This window comes from Acipenser ruthenus, chromosome 24 (genome assembly GCF_902713425.1).
Source record: "Acipenser ruthenus chromosome 24, fAciRut3.2 maternal haplotype, whole genome shotgun sequence".
Taxonomy (NCBI): Eukaryota; Metazoa; Chordata; class Actinopteri; order Acipenseriformes; family Acipenseridae; genus Acipenser; species Acipenser ruthenus.
The window spans coordinates 5,901,041-5,922,238 of record NC_081212.1 but is presented as its reverse complement, the minus strand read 5'-3'; the positions used below and the strand labels follow the sequence as shown (position 1 = coordinate 5,922,238).

The window sequence follows — 21,198 nt, the reverse complement described above, 5'->3', positions numbered from 1 at the left end:
TGTATCTTTAGATGTGCTGGTGGTGCATTAACCTAGGGTATCGATTTACAGCTCTGAGACTCCTCAAGAAGGTGGGCTGTGTGAGCACAGGGCAGCCCAACAGTGTAATCACCACATTTTAAATGGCCAGTTCATCTAATTTCCTCAAAGCCTTGTTGCTTGGTGTACGTCCATCTCGCTGCTGTAATGGAATTCTGACAGACGCATCTCTCTCGAGAGGTTTAGTGGAATAAATGAGTCCTGGGTTTTGTACCCCTCCTCCCCTCTAGCTTGTGTGTGTTTCCCAGACCCTCCCTACTGAGATCTGAAGCCTGCTGTGTTGCATTTACAATATTGTGTAGAGCCCCCCTGCTGGGACGACCCACTGGCAGCACTAGAGCACAAATGGTCAATTAACTAATGCCTAGTGCTTTAGTGCACATCATTGACAAGAATGTAATGCAGTAGTCTCCGAGTATAGGAACACCTCCGAAGAGAAGACTTCACCCAAGAGAACACCCTTGTGGTGAAACTGATTTTTCCCATTGTAAATGCTCTGCCTAAAGGAACAGGAACTTCTCTTAAAAGAACACCTTTTTGGCACCGCTAGCGATTCCTTCACAACTGATACAGTACTGTTTTGTAACCTGATAACTCATCATCATCATCATCATCGTCAAACTTAAATTCGAATGGTTTATTCAATCTTTTCAAACTTGACTTGTCATGGCGAGAGTGTCTTGAGGCACACTGATTGGTTCAATCTTTCCAGAACCGCCGTCATATTGTTGTCTCGTTTTTTGATTTCCACAAGTGCACCTCATCACTACAAAATGGCATGTAAACAAACAGTGAAACGCACCACTGTTTCTCTTGAGACAAAAAGTTGAAAATGGTTCAAGCTCCTGAAAAAAAAACCTGAATCGGACACAAGTTGCTGAGCAATTTGGTGTTTACCGTTCTGGTGAGTTGCTTCACCATTATGTTAAATGATTTTGTGCATCTATTGAGTATTGCTCCTGTACAGGTATTCATAATTAATCTAGAGCTGCTGCTGCATTTTTTTTTATAGTGGTGCGGTGTTAATTTTAGTTTGAATAAATTCTATATTATTATTATAGTTTATTAACATACACTTGCCTATTGCTTTTCTCTTACTTCTGTTCATTTCATATGTTGATGCATGTGCGTCATGGCAAGTAATAAATATTTATTTATTTATTGATTCATATTGTGGCTGGTGGTCAACTCCGTCTTAAAGAACACTTCAGATAAGAGAACACTTTGCTTGTTCCCGAGGGGTGTTCTCTTAGCCGGAGACTAGTGTATTTAAACTACTGTAGACTGCTGGCATTAATTAATTAGGTTTAGTGCAATGCACATATGACAATGTGTAACTAATCCTCTAGTATTTCTGTCCCAGGTTTGATCTGGAACTTGGTCTTTGTTCGGCTAAAGGATGTTTAGACTGTGCTGCATATTTCAAACTGGATGTGCATTATGTCTCATCCTTTGATGGTGGTTGAACCTTAGCTTGTTACAAATACATGGCATCCACAGTGGTTGTTCTGTTTGCACTCTGGCTGTGGCAGTGACACAGTAGTCACAGTTGCTCTCTGGTAGAGAGTTCCTGTATAGCAGGGATGCTGATGCAATGTAGATCTCTTGAGGCAGTGAGTCACGTGGTGCTCCACAGGCTAGTACAGTACGAATCAGCTAGCGAGAAGAAAGCAGCAGAGTGCTGTGTCATTGGAGCGCTGTGGTGTTTCCTGAGCCCTCCCTCCCACCCCAGCTCTTTCATAGTGACATGGCATGCTAAAGAAGCCAGTGCAGCTGCAAGAAGATCAAAAACGTAAAAAAACGCAGCAACAGGAAATCATTTCGACAGCCAGCAAAGGCTCCTTGTGTGCTGTATACAGTCTGAAGGTTGTGGGTTTTGTTCAGGAAACAAGCTTCAAAAATGCTTTCCTGCAATGATGGCTAAAGGAAGATTATTGCATGTGAAATATACATCCTGTGGGTCCCCACACATCCTCACATAACCAGATCCTAGCAGTTTTATTTTCTCCCACTGGGAGTGCATGGCGTGGATCTGGACTGTGTGTCAACGTTTTTGCACTGCTTGCCCAATTGTGATGACACTTTCAAAGGACATTCTTTAGCACAGTTTATTAAGGGTATTATTCCGTTTTGAAATGTCTTTAATATGTTTGAAGCAGAAGCAACATGTGAAACACTGCATTTCTGCTCTGTATCCTCCTGCTCCCAAATGTCATCTTGCAGACAGTTAGAGGCAGTCTGGCGTAGACCATTGTAGAGGGAGTCGTGCTTTTTTATTGTTTTGGAATCTGCCTTGCTTTGCAGGCAGGCAGGAGAGAGAGAGGGAGGGATGGAGGGGAGAAAAGGATGAAGAGAGAGAGAGTGTGATTGCTGTAGGTGGAGCCTAGCTATTAGTCTGTCCCCTCCCCCCACATCTCCACTGCTCCGTGCACCTGCTCCTGTTTTTGCCTGACTGAAAGGAAATCTGCTTCTTTTTCTTATGGACTATCCTGCTTTTCGTACCTGAAGACCCTGCTCTGTGTGCACGGTGGGATCTTGACATTAAGCTGGGGATCAGTGCTGGTGTGGGACTGGGCTTGCGTCGGGGGTGGATGATGATGATGGTTTTGCCGGCACTGTGTGCTCCATCAGAGCTGCTTCCTCGGCTGCCTGTCCTCCCGGCACAGCCCATCCTCCTCCTCTGAACATGAGTCTGGCAGCGCGGGTTTCCTGCTCCATGCTCAACTGCTTTGTAAGTCTCACCTCCCTCTCTTTGGTTTTTGACAGTTGTTTTGTCAGCTCAGCGCTGCAGAACATCCCTCCTGGAAGCAACTACTTTATCAAAACAGGTTCACTGCAGACAGGTCCAACCTGGATTAGCAGCTCTATTAATAATAAATAATAAATAATAGTTTTCTTGTTGCCTAGCAAAGAGTTTGAAGAAATAGTCTGGGAATTGTAGTTCTTGTGTGTTGTTGCAGAGGTTGAAAGCAGTGGGAAGGTGTGGCTTTAACGCAGAAAGAAATTGTTGCTGCTGCTGTTACTGTATAATTTTTTTTTTTAAAGAAAAAAAAATCTGTTTTAGTAATGTCTGAAAGCTTGAATAGAATGATTTTAGACATGCCGTTTTAGTTTTAGAATTCCAGTTGAGGTTTGCATTAACTCTTCCTGTGCTTGGGGAGGATTTAAACAAAAGGTTTTTGTCCCTGGATATGAATATGAGCAGATCAATGTTGTTTTGTCGGGAGGGGGGAATTCACTCTGATCTCATTCAGTTAAAATATGAAATATGTCTTAAAGACTTAAGGTGATGGAAGCTAAACATTCAGTTATAGGTTATATAGAATAAATGCAATATACATACGATAATAAAGCGCTCTGGATCGTAAAAGGTTAGAAATGAACTTTCCCATAATCAGTTGTCATTTTATTAGACAGGAAAGACTGGCTTGATATTAAAATATAATGAACCAGAAACCATATGTGCCTATTATCTCTGTGTTTACATTATCATAGTGTGTGTTTGTCTCTATGCATTTCCAGTCCCTGGGGGGAGTCCAAGCTTGGTGTTTGAATGGTCCCACAGGGATTCATGGGTTCCACCTAATATAACAAGTATTGTGCGTTTATTACACTTTGCGTGAAACATGTATTGCCGTGGGATTTAGCATTCAGTAACTTATTCCCTTTATTCCAGCATAAAATGTAAACCTCTAACTTGAAATTCCTCAAACTGCACAATTGTAGAAATGTTCTCTTTTAGTTTCATACTGTGAAGAATTTAACTACAAAGTTAAAAAAAAAAAATGTTGGAATAGGATTTGTGACCTGACTTCTACACTGCGGTATTAGTGAAGATGCCATTGTTTTTAAAGCAGTGTTAAATATGCTTATTAATGTGTGTCCTTCATACTGTATTGCAGCTGTACAACAGATTGGGCAGGTGTTCATAAACTTGGTCTTTTTCTTTTTCCTAAACTAGCCCTCAAGGATGTTAAGACCTCTCTGCTGACACCATACAGCTATAAATACAGAGCCGTGCTGGACATGGAGTGTTTTAGGCACTCGCTGCTGATAGACCAGTGTGGAAGAGCCTGTGTGATCGGACTGCTTTCTCTAGCAGACCTCTGTTCATACAGTGGCAGCAGCCCAACTGGTCAAATGAGGAATAGAAGCATCCCAGCTTTACGCGTTCCTCTGCATCTACAATACTGTGTACATCAAACCAAAGACTTGCCAGGCTTCATTTCATTGCCGTTCTTTTTGTTGTTAAAGATAGCTGGGGCTCGGTTGCGGTACATTCAGATGTCGAATGTAACCATTACAGGTCTGGTGTTGTACTGGTGAGTATCTGTGTGTCAGTTGCAGAATTGTATCCGTGTATAGAAAAGCACGGCCCGTCGATGCTGTGTTCTTTTTGTTAGGGCTTGATCACGCACCAACACGATGTTTTTAAATATTGAAACTTTTAAAAATATTTACACGTGAGAGGGAGATTCATAACCCTCCCACCCCTGCTGCAAGCTTCCTGTTTCTTATTCCCTGAGCTTTCCTTTGGCTCTTTTTATACCAATGTAGGTCTCCTATCAAAATACACCATGTGTTTCCATGGCAACCAGGTGTAGTAAAAGGTTGTGAATAGCACTGGAACAAACGGCGAATGCAAGCAGTTGTAAGGAAGAGATTACATGTCTGGTTCTTCTCTGAGACAAATGGACCACACGCAAACAAAGCAGGTTACTGAGTTTTTGCACACTGAAAAAAATATTAACACCAAAACATTCCTTTTAAGTTATGAATGCCTGTAAACATCACCGCAAATGTAGCGCATTTAAAACCTATTCCAGCCGTGACCTTTACTCCAAATTGAATGCCTGTCTGTTCTCCAGCGCGGTACAGTGCCATGCAATACAACCATACAAACATCGAGGACACATCTTTATAATCGTACTGTTGGGAAATGTAACGCTACTGTATTTTTAAGCCAAAATAAATGCATCAGAAATGTAATTCGATTCCTTGGCTGTGTCCCTGAAACCTATACCTACAGTACCTGCCAGACAATTAATACTTGCATGTAATTTTATTTACTAAAAAGCTCAGTGTTTTATTTTGGACGTTTTGTTGTTTGATTTTAAATTTCCTGTGCTTGTCAGATATTGACAGGGTGAGAAATGCATTACAGGATATTAAAATCTATCGTAGATAGATTGTTCTGGTACTGTAAATGTCCTATACTTTGCTCTCGAGTGTGTCTGTGTCTGTGTGCTTGGTTAGAAGAGTATTTTAAGGAGCTCTTTATTCTGGGGCTGGGGGATGACAGTGGATTGTGTGGTGGGGGAGGGGCATTGCTGTAGGCAGAGTGACTAAGCACAATCCAGGCAGTAAAAGACATTCAGACTGAACTGCTCTCCTTTTTCACAGATATTTCATTGGAACCACTTGTATTCTCTGGAATGCTCACTTCGAGTGCCCAGTTTATCAGTAAAACTATGTGTTTATAAAAAGGTGAAATGATTGAATTTCTCTTTTATATCACTGTAAACACTGTACCTGAGATGAAAAGGTTGAAAAGCACTGGTCTAGATTAAGAGCTGGGTAATTAAAAATAAATAAGTAAATAATGAAAAATAAAGAAGTAAAAGTGACCATTTTATATACAAGGGTTGTGTGTGCCTGAGGGGATGGGTGTTGAAATGGGAATGCTTCAAAGCTTGAGGGACGCTAACACTAGAAGCATGTGATATATTGCAGTGAGCTGAGATTCATTTTAAAACGGCTGTCTTCAAAGGACTGTGTTATTAAATCATCGAGTCGTTTTGCCTTGTGTTTGATGTATGGCTGTGTTTTACTCTTGTGTTGCTATCATGGACAAGGTGTTTTTTTTTTTTTTTTGGGGGGGGGGGGGGGGGGTTGGAAATGGAATGATTCTGAGGTATTTCTCTCCAGGAGAGCCTTTGAGATCAAGGACAGCTCAGCGGAGGGATTCATCCCCATTTGATTTGACAGCCTTTTCATCCCGTTTTCAAATCGAGGAAAGAGCCGGAGAGTAAGAACCGGGCATAGCGTTTTGGTTAAGGCAATAATTAGCTAGGAATAATGTTATATTGTGCATGAGCTGCATGCAAAATGATGTGGCTGTGTGGTACTAATAAATATAAAGATATAGAAAGACACACATTTAAGCATTGCAACACGGCTGTCAATTATAAAAATCCATACTGGGTTGTTTACAAGAAACACATTCATTTACTGTGTTGTCCGTATCACAGCAGTGTATTTTTTAACTTAACCGCTAATTGGTTTGATATTTTTGCATTCACACATCATGGGTCCTGATCGACCAGGGAATTCTTTTCCCAACTTGTTCTCAGGCGCGTGTGTATCCAAATCACGTTCCCTCCTGCAACGATTCCTGTTTTGTGTTCCCACAATACACCCGTCATTACAATGGGAGCTTGTTGCAGGAGGGATGTGGATGCACTACGATGTTTATAAGAGACTTGTCTCTTTCTCCAGGTTAATTTATGACCCGTGATGTGAATATCTAAACAAAGACCACAAAGGACTGCTGTAACCGGACCATAATCATTTTCAATAATAACTTTGGCTCTCTTGATAATCGGTTTGCCATTTGTGAGCTTGGCTTTTCAACAGATGGTATTACCCAGAAGCTATAGTCAAAGTAATGAACGATAGAGCTGTATGCAAGTTTGCCTAGCCCTTCATAAATAGTTGTGGTAAAGGTAATGTAACTGGCAAGCTGGCTTAAAGCTGATATCATGTTAGAGGTCCTTTGGGCGGGTTAAAGGGGGTAAAAAACACTGTCAGCTAAACATATTCTTTGTACTAGCATGACAAAACAAGTGATTGGAGGAGAAAGCAGCTCTCTGTAAACTGGACCAGATCTTGTTATCTGCAGTGGTGATTTAAAATGCTAGATTTTTCTGTAAAATGAGATGCTGTGTGTTTGGAGTCAGGATTGCTAGAACTCTGAGTCTGCAGTGTGTTTCATATACAGCAGCGTGTTGTTCTAGGTTGGGCTCATTATGAATTCAGCAAGGACGCCTCTCGTGACTCTGCTGTTACTACAGTTTCAAAGGCAGCGAGGTGGAACGAAAGATTGGTCCAACAGGGATTCTCAATGGGGGAAACAACAAGGACATTTCCTGCAGCTGAGTTGGCACCCACGAGATCTATATTCATGCTTCATAGTGTGAGCTTCCCTATTTCCCTTTTGTCAGGTTTCCCCCTTTTTTTATCTGAATCGTTAATTACCTACAATAAGCCTCCCAGCTTTCACTACCTGCCAAGAGCAATACCTCTTACACAGTATGAGTACAGTTTCTGATAGCCTTGCAGAGCGACCCCACACACACTTGAACCAGTGCATTTAGCAGGGTTATTCAGCACTGCAGCTTATAAAGGGTCCATAATGATACTTGTCAAAACTAATCCATACTTGACAGCCATACAGAAGCTGGGATGTGAAGTACCCTTGACAGTGGAAAGACTTTAAATGTATCCTATATATTTTTTTTGCATTAGTCTCTCCGGTCCATTCAGCAGTGGCAGCTGGTCCCGTTGCTGCAATGCAGATCCATCCCAACAGGTTCATGTGAGGTGACATGAGCACTGTGCTTTCTGCAGAGCGCTGTTGATACACCACCTACCTCGGGCTCCAGCCTCCACCCTGTTTGCACAGGAGTTTTTAAAACTTATTGCATTGATTAGCAGTTGGATTGCGTCTAATGAGATGCGTCAAATTATATTAACCAGAGTGCACAGCTCTGTAAAAATGTCGTAGTTATGTTGCTGTTTAGAACAGGTGGTGAAACTGTTAAGATAAGGGTACATTAATGTCAATGATACAGATGTGCATGTCATGGTCCTAATGGATGATGTAAGGTTGAAGTGATACCCAGTGACTGTTTTGTTATATGGAAAACTTAAGAAGAGCTGTGTTGAGGTACATACATTTGTATCAATAATAAAGTTATCACCCATAAACCATTAGGTGCATTACAAAGGACTTGCGTAGTGTTTGATGGTTCTGAACCGCTTCACCCCTGATGAGGTCTAAGCACAGTGACTCTGTTGTAGTTCCCTACAAGATTTTCATGGCCAATTTCTGATGTATTTAGTGTGAAAATCTGAGTTTCTTGTGGTATCCCTTTGAAGTTATTAAGCACATTGTAGCCAAGATTATATTCAGGAAACAAAAGAACTAAGAACCAAGGGGGGGGGGGATCTAAGGTGAGAAAAAAAGTGCTCTGCTATTTGGATAATTAAGAGTGTAATAATAGCAACAGTTCATATCTAAGGGCATTCTGCTGTTAATGGTGCAGAACACAATGCAGGAACAGAGGCTCCTCTGCTTGTGACAGTAACATTAGATTGCCTGCTTGCTGATTCACTGTCACTACTTTTTAAATTACACTTTGTACTGTTCTAGAGGATGACTCAGCCTCTGTTTTCCTCTGAGCTCGAATGTCTTTAATCCTGGAAAGGCTTATCTTCTTTCCCGAGTGTTTGTCAGTGTCGTGACAGCCCTGCCCATACCTCTGCAGATGGGTGTTAAGCCCAAGCGTGATCGTGCCTGTGAAGGAATGGGAGGGACGTGCACTGGTACTTTTCAGTTCCTTTACGCAGCATCACTTCATACACTGGGCGTCACAAGACTTCTGCTGCAGGCAGGGGTTATTAAACCTCCTGTTCAGCAAATCAAGCCTGCATGTCTCTTTTTAAATTGATTTTTGATCTCCTTAGCAAGCAGTATTTGCAGTGCCAACATCAGACAGGCTGACAGCCCGCCCCACAGCACTTTATTGTGCCGTGGGTCTACTGCAGGTTCATAAACCCAGGAAACGTGCCCTGCTCTGAGAAAACCCAGCCGTGTTGGGAGAAGGGATTCACTGGTGCTGCACACACCTCCTGGCTGTTACAACTGCCATGTTGAGAAGTGGTACTATTGTAAGATGATCAGGACTGTACAAAAAGCTAAACAATATGACATTGATAAAAGGAGGAGGGGAGGGAGCAAGTAGATTTTTCTAGTATTTCATCCCTTGGATGAGATTTTTTTTTCTTTTCAAGAATGCCACACCCCTGCCAATGAACTCCCAGCCTAATGGCAAGTGTGAAATGGAGTAGCTGGATATAACTACTCTACATACTGTACTACTATTAGGGATTGAGTGATTAATCACATATCATCCCATAGCATGGGACACATGTAGAATTGAGTACAATTCAAGACATTTCATTAGAAGATGCTTATTAAAATCCTGTAGATGTAGGTAAATTAAAAACATGAATACATCCATCCATCATTTTTAAACACTGAATTTTTTGTTAATGCACACTTCTGTATTTTGTTCACTTTTTATAGTAAGATTTGGTCATAGATTGATAGATAGATGGCAAGCTATTTAAAACGAAAGTAGTTCAGTGGGTAATGCAGCAACTATTTAAAAAATGCACATTGTTTTGTCACAAATTCCTTACTGGACGATTCTTATTAAGATTCACTCAGTGTGAATGTGAGACTGCTGAACATCTGGCACTGATCATTGCTGTGTTTAGGAATCACACAGGGATTGGGGATGATAATTGTGTGATTGGGGTCTACAGTCCTACAGGAGTTAGCAGGTGTCGCAGCTTTGTAGAAAGAATTTCAAACATGCCGCATGTGTTTTTCAAGTTATCTATACGTACCTTTACAGCATTGCAAGATTCACTCAACGTTTACAGAGTCGGTATCACTAAAAAAAGTTACATTTTGATTGGAATCTCCCTGCGTTGTTATACCCCTGGTTCCCAGGACATGCTGCAGCCTTCAATAACTCTCAAGGTCGCTATACTTGAAAGATGCGGTCACTGTGACCTACATTCATGGTATGTGGAATAAATTATTGTTACAAATTTCCATGCAAATTAAATTAGCCCAACCAATCAAAGACCAAAACGAATGCAAAACTAGGTCATCACGTCCTACATTCTGTCGGCGTGCTTTGAAGTGTTTGGTTCAGGGAACAATATCACTTTGCATATAGCCACTACTGATCCTTTTCTGTATGACAGCTTTAAAAATATCTGCAGTATTAATCTTGCATTATATATGAGCAACTCTGGCTAACATCATCATACCACATAACGTATCTATTTTCCCAGCACCTGCTGTCTGCATTACAGGCAAACTTTGCCAACATCTGAACATGCCCCACTGCAGTGCAATGTGAAGCAGGGAGTGCTGGGCACTTGAGTCAGTGGTAAGTGGAACAGAAACAGTGAATAGATTGGGTTTTGGGTAAATCCATAATCTGTATTATCCTGTATTACGTACATCTGAGTATATTATATTCCGTCGACATTCTGCTTAAACGTTTTCTTGGCACACAATAACTCCTGAAACAGCTGAATAAATAGAATGTGTGTTTGCTTGTGGGTACATGGTTTGGTTTTTCCAGACAGCTATTCAAGGTGAAGGATCAATGTTGCAGATACAGCAGCACAGTAGATTTCAGTCAGTAGGTGGTGCTGTGGTGACTACTTCTCCACTTGTGCTGTGCAGGAAGATATGACTGATTTTTGAGAGAGCTCTGGAATCTCAATAGGATGCGTAAATGTACTTTTTCTGTCCTTTTTTTAATGTCCGTGTTTTTGACCTACCCATTTGTCAGCCCGTACATTGTGTTCTGCAGCCTGTTTGTCTAATTTACTTATCTGGCTTGACTCCCATGACTGCGACAGAGCAGATCAATAAAACCCTGTGCTGGTCTCTGACTGTCCCTGGCTGCCCGCTGCAGACTGTAGACTAGACACGCACAGTAGTCAAGCAGTGAGGAGGAAACTCTGGGGAACACACTGATGGCTGCTGTTGCGCATCTGTTTGCTTTTTGAAAACTGTTTTTGGGACTAAACTCCTAATACATAGTTAATAGAATATAATTTGATACAGTGAAATCAGGAAGGGACAGCAGGATTCCTGCTCTTTTATATAAATGAATAACAAAGCCAATTTGGTTTGCATTGTGTTAGCTGTAACTTCAAGCAGTGCCTATTTGTATTAAATTGTCTTCAGGTAACTAGATTCAATTTTACACAGTACAACTTACCCAGCTGAGTTGTTAAGGGTCCCCTGGTACGATAATTGGATGTAAACAACCAATATTTATGAATCAGTCAGGTTACTTTTGTACAAGTTTAGAAACGGTATAGAAAAGACTTTTCAGTTCTTAATTTGGTATCGGAAGCAGCAACACTGCATCTGCTACAGGAATAATGTGTTATCTGCTTACTAACTGTGCTCACAAAACATATTGAAATGAAATAGCTACTCATCGTAATGGTCTTTCTTAGTTCAAAGGTTTTAAGTAATATTGTGTAATCCCTCAGTTGTGGTAAAAGAATCTTTATGAATACTCCTTCAAAAAAACATTCCTTTAAAACAGTTCTTGGAAGTTTTGTGAATAGCGTTTTAAAGATCTAAATGCTCAAAATATACAATCCTTGTACGTATATTAAAATGTAACCATTTATTCACTCATCAGACAGAGCCTGAGAAATGTCATTCTAAAGGTTACTCACTGTCATTGTTGCGAAACAAGCTTTTTGACATCTGAAGCTGGCAGCTGATTATTTTTTTTTTTTTTTAAATGTCCTTCACTTCAAATTCCGAATTTTGGTTACATTGCACAGGGTAAATGTTTAATCTCTTTTTCATGATTTCTGTCACGTTCATCTGTAGTGTTAAGTTGCAATGAAGCAGGAGATCACAGTACTTCACTTGAATATTGCTGTATAATTAACTTAACTAACATACTAGAAAACCTTTTTCTGTTTTTTAATTCGAGCTAAAGCTAACTAGTGTTGTATTTTTAGCTGTTTTCCAGCAATGTGTGTTTGTATTAATCTTCAGGTAACTAGATTCATCGTTACCCAGTACAAATGCGATTATACAAAATGCCTTGCATTGCACAGAGTAAATGTTTAATCTGTGTTTCATGATTTGCACATTCATCTAGTGCTAAGTTGCAGTGATGCAGGAGATCACAGTGCTTCACTATGGCTGTGTTTTTAAGTCAACTGATTGGAAGAGTGATCGATTTGATAAAATGAATTATTTTGTTTTGGATTAGGAAAGAGATGAGAAAAGGACACAAGATACACAAAATAATGCAACTTGCATCAGTATTGTATAGTGTAACAACAGCAAAAGTGTATTTTATTTATTTATTTTTTATTCAAGAACAGCATGAGTTGGCAGATTCTAACTGACTTTTGTAATAGAATGTTTGAACTATGGGTATAGCCGATACACCCTTTATAAAGCATAGAACTGTTTATAATGCAGTATGGTTGTGCTGTAGCTCCCATTTACACCATCAGTGCCATTTCACTTGCAAAGGTCATTCTCCCTACAGTCACAAAAGGAAAAAAAATCCCACTTCCCTTTCACGAAATGCTTTAAACTTTGGACATTAGGTATTTTACTACTGATATTTGTATTTTTCCATTATCAGTAAGCCATCATTTTAGAACTTGCATGATGTACTGTATACCATGATATAAAGGTTGCCATGGTATTTTCTTTGACGGTTATCATACCGTATATGATCTGGATGGTGACCGTCCCTCCTGTGTACAGTATGATCTGGATGGTGAGCGTCCCTCCTGTACAGTATGATCTGGATGGTGACCGTCCCTCCTGTGTACAGTATGATCTGGATGGTGACCGTCCCTCCTGTATAGTATGATCTGGATGGTGACCGTCCCTCCTGTGTACAGTATGATCTGGGTGGTGACCGTCCCTCCTGTGTACAGTATGATCTGGATGGTGACCGTCCCTCCTGTGTACAGTATGATCTGGATGGTGACCGTCCCTCCTGTACAGTATGATCTGGATAGTGACCGTCCCTCCAGTGTACAGTATGATCTGGATGGTGACCGTCCCTCCTGTACAGTATGATCTGGATGGTGACCGTCCCTCCTGTGTACAGTATGATCTGGATGGTGACCGTCCCTCCTGTGTACAGTATGATCTGGATGGTGACCGTCCCTCCTGTACAGTATGATCTGGATGGTGAGCGTCCCTCCTGTGTACAGTATGATCTGGATGGTGAGCGTCCCTCCTGTACAGTATGATCTGGATAGTGACCGTCCCTCCTGTGTACAGTATGATCTGGATGGTGACCGTCCCTCCTGTGTACAGTATGATCTGGATGGTGACCGTCCCTCCTGTGTACAGTATGATCTGGATAGTGACCGTCCCTCCTGTGTACAGTATGATCTGGATAGTGACCATCTCTCTTCTGTTTCAGGGTGAGGAGGGACCTCCCAGCCTGGAGTACATTCAGGCCAAGGACCTGTTCCCTCACAAGGAGCTGGTGAAGGAAGAGGAGAGCCTGCAGGTACTGTAACACACACACACACACACACACACACACACACACACACACTCTCTCCTGTAGAGCTGTCTGCAGGACATCCTTTTTGCAAAAAGACTTGGCCATAAAATGACACCTCTTACCACACACCAAGTCATATAAACTGAAAACTGCATAAGATGGTTATAAAGACCTGTTGTTTAATGTAAGTAAAGGCAATGTTCATGGTGACCACAGCTGTGCATTCACATGTACACTGACACAGGGCTTGGATTAAAGCAGGTATGAAGCCCTCATCCTGGTGAACTGCTCACAGAGTTGCAGTTGCTTTTTCGGGGGCTCACCTCTGACTGACTCCCAGTGCTTCCTGCTTCCTGCTGCTGCTGCTTCCTTCAGGGCAGCAGAACCTGGGGAGGGGCTTAGTAATCACATCCGTTGAGAGAGCTTGCCTCCTGATTCCAATAGCGGAATCAGAAACCTCAGACCACATTCATACCCTCCGTCAGAATGAAACTCCTGATTTAGGAAGCCCACAGGGCTGATAAACTCGCTGTTTTTATTTCTCAAATTGACTCAGATTGGACTGCAATTGGCTGTGTCCCATGAGCTGTAGAGCAGTGTTAGATTTGTAATTTTCCAAATAATTAAAATAGCTAACTTCAAGAATAACTGACCAAGTTGTCAGTGATTTTGTTTTCAGTATAGTTTTCCCTTAATAAGCACGTTGGTGATTTGTCAGGTGTGAAACAGTTAAATTCCAGGTTGGAGATCACAGTGAGAGAAATGCAGGGCGGTGTTAGAACTCCACATTTGTTGCGGGGGAGTGTTGTGTGGTGTAATCATACCATGCAAACGAATACTTCAGGGAGTGTCTGGATATGAAAAAAAGAACACATCCGATGAGGGATGATGCTTCGTCTTCACAGTCGTCTCCACGTCTCAAACTGATTTTATCCAAAATTGATGGCTGATAGCAGGTGTCCGGAGGCCATTTAGAGAATGACTCATGAGACCCATAAAGATTGAAAAATTAATAAGCCCAGCACCTGCAAGCACGGTTAGCTGTGTTTCATGGCTGCAGGCACATATTAATCCCACCCCCTCTCCCCTCTCCAAGCCAGTTAAGGCACTTGACGTACTGCCATCAGAGTGGATCTTGATGGATGATATTAATGCACTGGCCTGTCACCTCAAGATCTGGTTTTCAGTTGAAAGCAGGAGTCGATGAAGGGTCTCCTGTGAACCATCTGAGAGCTGCAGCTCGCGTTATGGAAGTGTCCGCATGGCAGACTGGGAAGGGTCAAGGAGCTGCCCTAAAGTCCTGTTTCTTCTGTGCCGTCATATGTGAAGCGAGTGGGGAGGCAACCATGTTCAGAACACACATGGGGGCTGACGTGTGTGGCTTGTTCGTCATCCGTCTTGTTACACAGAACTGGAATGGACACTTGCAGTGCCAGTATTGTACATGGTATAGATCCAAATGCAAAGTCAATGCATGAAAGCGATTTCATAATCAATGTACCAAATAAAAAAATGCAGTATTACAAAACACTTTCAAATTGAACTTGCAGGGTTAAAACATTGTGCTTGTAAACAACTAATGTATTTTTATGCTCTGCATGTTTGCAGACTAGGCATTGAATGTGCAGTTTTAGATGCCTCCCTCTGCATTGCATAGCTGTAAATGAATGGGACCTCTAATAAGATCTGATAACCTGCAAATGGTGAGAAATGCAAAGGCTGTTAATCACCAGGCAGCCAGTCTGTTCCATCAATGAGCCAACATTTTCTTACTGCAAAAAATAATTTTCTATTTCCAAATCCAGAACCTCCATATGCACAATGATGACGCATGCAGTATTACTCGGCTGACATTTTAAAGTTGGCAAACAGGTGGTGTATTAATAACTTTCAGCAACGTGTTCTGCAGGTTTCTGCCTTTTGGTTTTGGGAACGAATAAGTTAGCATGCGGATGATGTTATATGGCGATCCTTTCTTAAAGCCGTTTGCGTTTAATGGCGTACCGTACGCCGTACTATCTAACCATTGAAGAGTCACAATTACAGCCTGTTTGAAATACACAGGGTCCTGTCGTATTCAGAAGTACTTATGGCAAACATTGATCAGGGATTTAACAAGGTCGATTTCCCATGACAGATTGTTTGCAGAATGATGAATAATGAGTTGTGGCCCTGTGGTGTTCTTGCTGGATGTATTCATTGGTGGGATTCATTAAGGTGCCCTGTTGCTGTGGAGCTGTTTAATATTCTGGTTCCCTCCTTCCCTGACGTGGAGTCCGTGAACTAAGCAGCATCATTAACAGCACAGTATGGAGAGCTGCTATTAAGCTAACAAGACTCGCTATATGCAGAGAATGACCACGGCTTCAGTTACTGCCAGGCTACTGAGTCTTGGGAGATCCCCACATACCATTTATCAATAGTTTTCAAAACTCACTGTTTTTATTACAGCTTCATACCAGACAGTATTAAAGTGATTCATGCGGAAATGCCTGCACTCCCCTATCTATTTGATTTCATCATTTATTACTTGTTTTTTTGATGTGCCCCGTGTAAGTATTTTAAAAGCAGTAAACAGTTATAAATAAATAAATAAAATAAATAAAATAAAATTGTATTTTTCCAAATGATAAACGTGTATGTGTGTGAAAACATACTATTGTAGTTACTGAAACTGTTATAAAGAGGTCTGTCATAGTAGGCAAGAAATTGTGTCATTCCTTAAACAGTGGATTATGCCCAGAGTGTTTCAACTGCACCCTAAATACATAGGGCTCTGTTCATCTGATCTTAAGAGTGGCGGATTGTAAGACCGCAGCCAATCAAATCAATAAACTATACCCTGAAGTTTTCTTTTATGTTGCTACTGAAAGTATACACTAAATACAGAATGTTCAACTGTTAGAGCTGTTATTTGTGATTTGTGATTGATTCGTTTTTTAATAGCGGTTGTGGTATTAAGATTAAACTTTAGATTAAGATGGTAAATGCATGAGCAGTCTTTCTATTTTTTGAAATCTCTCACGAGGAAAAATATATCATGCTTCCATTTACATGCAAAGAGTGAGCCTACGTGTTACAAAATGTGATTATCTAGTCAAAAGTTTGCAGAACAATAAGACAGGAGGCACTTAAGATATGACACCGACCTAGCAATCTAGCCTCTCCATGCTGAGTTAGAATTCAGATATGTTATTAATCAAGGGTGAATGGATCTGAGATAGCAGGCATGGCTCTGGCAAGAATAATCTGATTGTTCCATATATACTCAGAACTCCATTTACATGTCAAGAGAAACCTTTGTATCAACAGGCACAGGTGACCCCAGTGGGTTGAACTCTGCCCCACCCATGACAATGGAAATAGAAAGTGCATTCTCTGTACACCTATAGTAAATTGTAAAGACTGTAATTATTCACTTCAATTTGAACTCCATTATAGAGGACGTGCTTTATAAAAACACAAACCATTTTTTTTTATTCTTATTGACTTTTCTCATGGTTTTCAAAGCTTTCGTTTTAAAGAGGAAGAAAAAGCAGCCTGTTTACTTTAATACAGTTTTTGTTTGGAGAGAAGCACATGCTATGCCATGCTCTCCTGCTCCAGGACAATGCATTGCACTGCATATTACAAAAAAAAACTGAAGAGAGAAATACCATAGATTTTCTGCACTATTACACATTTAAATCTCTGGAAGCCAAGAGACATTTCAACAGGGATATAAAATATATTTATATTTTTAAAGTTTGTACTTGTCAGCTTTTGATGCCATGGTAACCACACTCACTTATTTCTATTTAAATCTATTAATGTGTGTGTGATGTCATTTACTACATAGTTAATGATGTAACGATTTACTATGCCTTGTTATTTAAACCTTCAGGCATATGTATTTAAAAATCTATAATCTATTAGAGACTTCATCTTTGTATTGCAGATCCGGCCTCCTTTCTTCTGCTGTTTTTTACATACTCCCGGCCATCGTGAAGATTTATCTTGTCTTTTTCCACTTGTTGGCAGTTCTCTTTGGGTTATTTTATTATGGAACTTTCAGATGGTCTAAAACATCCCTCTGACAGTTTTCATGGTTCTGTAATTGCTAAACCAATGCACTATGGCAACACAAATAGTCTTTGGAATTAATTCTTAAACTGTTTGGTCAGTAAAGCTTATCCAAAAGCTATTACTGATTTTGATAATATGTTAAAGTATCTAAAATACAAACTTTGTTTGGGGAGAATCTACCTAAAAGGGTGTGCTTCCCAACCTCAGTATATCTGCAAAGTAAACCTGTTCATTTAACCCTTGTTTATTTTCATAATGAACCGTTTTGTCGGCATGACTAGTCGGTTTTTTCAACATTCCGCGCATGTGTTTTAGTTCTGGTTTTGACAGCCCAATCGCCATGTCTTTTTCTATATTATTGTTCAGTCGAATATAAACCTCCTCAGAAATATATAAGCAAGCTTGATAAGGGGAATAAACTAAAGCATTCCCAAAACAAAACCTTTTGCCTGAAGCCTTTTGTTTCCTTGTTGGAAAAGCGTCTCGGTCCTTTTTGAATTTTAATGTGCAGCGTATTTGACTATCGACAGAACAAACTGAATAAATCTTGACACACAAGTGACTCAGATTGCCTTTTGGTTTTTAATTGCACCTGAATTAATGAGTCCCTGACCACTACAAACCAGACAAGCAGACACTGGGATTCATTCCAGTTCACAGTCTATCTAGATGATGGGGCTTGGCTGTCCGTTTGACCTTTGGGTGGGATTGATTGTGACATTAAATAATAGCTCAGAGGGCTTCGTTCTGCAGTTTCGTGTGTCCGCAACCTTGTCTTTACTGTTTTCCAGGTCCCGTTCCCAGTACTCCAGGGGGAGGGGGTTGAATATCTCGGCCGTGCCGACGATGCCATCATTGCGATATCCAATTACAGGATTCACATTAAGTTCAAAGACTCAGTCATCAATGTAAGTAAAAGTTAGGAAAGAAAAAAAGGCTGTTTTAAAAAAAAAAAAAAAAAAAAGAAAAATGCTTTCCAATTGCATGCTTCATGTTTTTTTAAAGGGATATTTTGTTTCCTTTTCTACATCTTTTATTAAATGCCATTTACATTTCATGTTTCTTCTCCTCCGTTACTGATTGAAGACCTAATATTAACACTCTAGTTGCATGTTTAGCAATTAGACTTCGTGAGGCTAATTTCAGATTAGATCCTCTTTTTGAAATGTTTAAAAAGTAAGTTTCACCAAGCATGCTTTAACAGTACCTGCTAATAATGCCACCCCAATAAATTGTAGTCCCCCTAGGGCCCACTCCTACAGTGTGTCAGCGTCTGGTTGTTATTTGTACCAGCAGGGTTGTTATGGCCACTGTTTGCTTGTTTATGTATCCAGGATTTAAAAAGCAGGATTGTTTGGCAAAGCTTTGCACTGCACAGTGAAATAAAACCATAGTGGTTTGTGGATCTAGCAATAACATTACAAGCACTGCAGTGTTAACAGTTACCCAAGTACGGCCCCCTTTTATATTTTTCTAAAATGACTAATATTATTTATTATTATTATTATTATTATTATTATTATTATTATTATTATTATTTATTTATTTCTTAGCAGATGCCCTTATCCAGGGCGACTTGGGATAAAAGACTTTACGATCAAGGGCAACAGAATGGGATACATCTGTAGGTCTGCGAGTTGTGGCATCAGCAGCTGTATCAGCCAGTGCCCTGGTCTCGTTGGGTCCCGGGTTAGGCCTGGGCTGTCCAGCCAGTGGCTATTGAGAGCAGATTTTAGGATTGCATAACAGTTTGAACCTTTTCTAGGGTTTGGTGTGAGTTTTTAATGAGATATACTTAAGCTTATTAAAGCCACACCATGCATCTTTCTGCACAGGACATGTAGTAATGACGTGCACAGTGAAACAATGGGAGAACTAAATTCTGACCCTCCTGGTTATGGCTCCTTAATCTCTGAGGCCTGTTTGTAGTCTTGATGTTGTGTGATTTGGGTATAATAATATTTTTACCCAGTGGAAAATATTACTTTTCACATTGATTTGTACATTTTAAATGTTACACTTTTTTCCTGATTCACAATGCCCTGCAGGTCATCACTGTGGCTCTAATTTACTTGTAACGCGTCTATATCAGACATGAACATTGGAACGAGCAACACTGATAAATGTTTTATTGTGTTTTGAATTATTTCCTGTTACAAGTGTGTGTTTATGACTTCCAGCAAGTGTGGACTAATTATTTAAATAAATGGGTAAACATGACACATGCACATTGGCAAATCTGCCATCGTAAAATGAGAAAGCTGATTAGTATTGACATAAGCAATCAGTCTAAAAAAACATGAAGAAAAATCCTGGCCATTTTATTAATCAGTAGTGCCCATTTTATGAAAACATCCTCTTCATTTGTTTTGGGCAGGATGTATAGATTTATGTTCATTTGTTGAAGCTGAGCTCTCTTTACCTTTTTAAATATATTCTTACTTTATAGCTACGATCAATATTGTACTGAAAGGCTGGCTTTTAACATGCGATGGTTCTGGGAGTAGATAAATGCCGTATACGCTGTTAGTCAGGTTGAAAAACACTGAGTGAGTGTGTGAAGTGTGCAGATAGAAATACTCCTGAGTGCATGAGGAGAGTGGATCTGTATCTGACTGATTGGTTGAATAGGGAGCAGGGGACAGGGGCATTGTTGGCCAGTTCTTCAAGATTAGTGCTAACCAGCCACCGGTGCCTTTTAAACTGAAAAATAAAATAGATATACATATGTATTTGCTTGCGATTGTAAGTCGCCCTGGATAAGGGCGTCTGCTAAGAAATAAATAATAATTATAATAATCCAAGTATAAATAAATTCGGAACAGTCTCCCACAGGTTGTATGATGAGCCCTTCTGGGTCTTTTTTCTTAAATGCAAACGTACTAGAAGTCTGACTCTGATCAGTGAATTGAATGGAACCGACTCGATATTTAGTGTTCTGCATGCTTAATCCTCTCCTTTTAGAGAGAAGATACATTATCAAACTCTCTTTGCATGAAAGTGGTTGATCTATAAGAAGCTGTATTTTTAGAGGGGTACTTTGTAGAATTCAGAGCAGATGTTATGGAGGTTAAGGCTAGGGGCAGAGAGTGCAAACCAGAGATGCTAGACGAATTGGTCTAGACTGTGTATCAAATACATTTAGTGGAGTTGGCTTGCTCGGCTTAATTTCAACCTTTTCAAATTATTTTGCTATCCTTGCTTTTGTTTCCTTTTCAAATGTAGAGTTTTGTTTTCTGTTTTTTGTTTCCCCCTTTTTCATTGTTTTCATTCTTCCTTTCTTTCTGTTTCCCTCACTGTTGTGTTTTAGACCCTTCCGCGGGGGGTGGACAGTGAGATATCAGTGAGTACGAAGCGCCCTCAAATTTGCTTTTCAGCTCGACGCACAGGACTGGGTAAACCGCCAGGCTCCTTCCAAGTCTTGCCCCTGGATTCTGTTTTTCAGTCCAGAAGGGACCCTACGTGTTACCCATTATATGTGCAGTCGTACTCTTGCTGACTCTCAACTTTTGCTCAAGTTTTAGGTCTTGCACAAACTTGTGTGCCCTTTTGTAGTGGCACGCCCCTCCCCTTGACAGAACTCTAACCTTGGCATTGTGTGTCTAAGATGGTTTACCTGCAGGGTCTATCTTAATGACCTCGGCGGTGGTGAATCTAAATGCTCTTAAACACTATACAGTGCTTCCCCTTTATAAGACCATCTTTT

General features: G+C 40.5%; 1 protein-coding gene across 8 annotated transcripts in view; it reads left to right on the top strand.

Annotated features, from left to right (window-relative positions):
* Positions 1–21,198, top strand: part of LOC117962605 (myotubularin-related protein 4-like) — a 58,410-nt gene that overhangs the window by 18,217 nt on the left and 18,995 nt on the right. For 4 of the 8 annotated variants that reach the window (XM_058998204.1, XM_058998203.1, XM_058998205.1 and 1 more), the window contains exons 3-5: positions 13,341–13,430; positions 18,284–18,400; positions 20,803–20,835. In XM_058998204.1, coding sequence (XP_058854187.1) covers positions 13,341–13,430; positions 18,284–18,400; positions 20,803–20,835 — 240 coding nt within the window. Of the gene's footprint in view, positions 1–2,464; positions 2,771–13,340; positions 13,431–18,283; positions 18,401–20,802; positions 20,836–21,198 lie in introns of those variants that run through there. The other 4 variants (XM_058998201.1, XM_058998200.1, XM_058998202.1 and 1 more) reach the window with 3 other exon arrangements.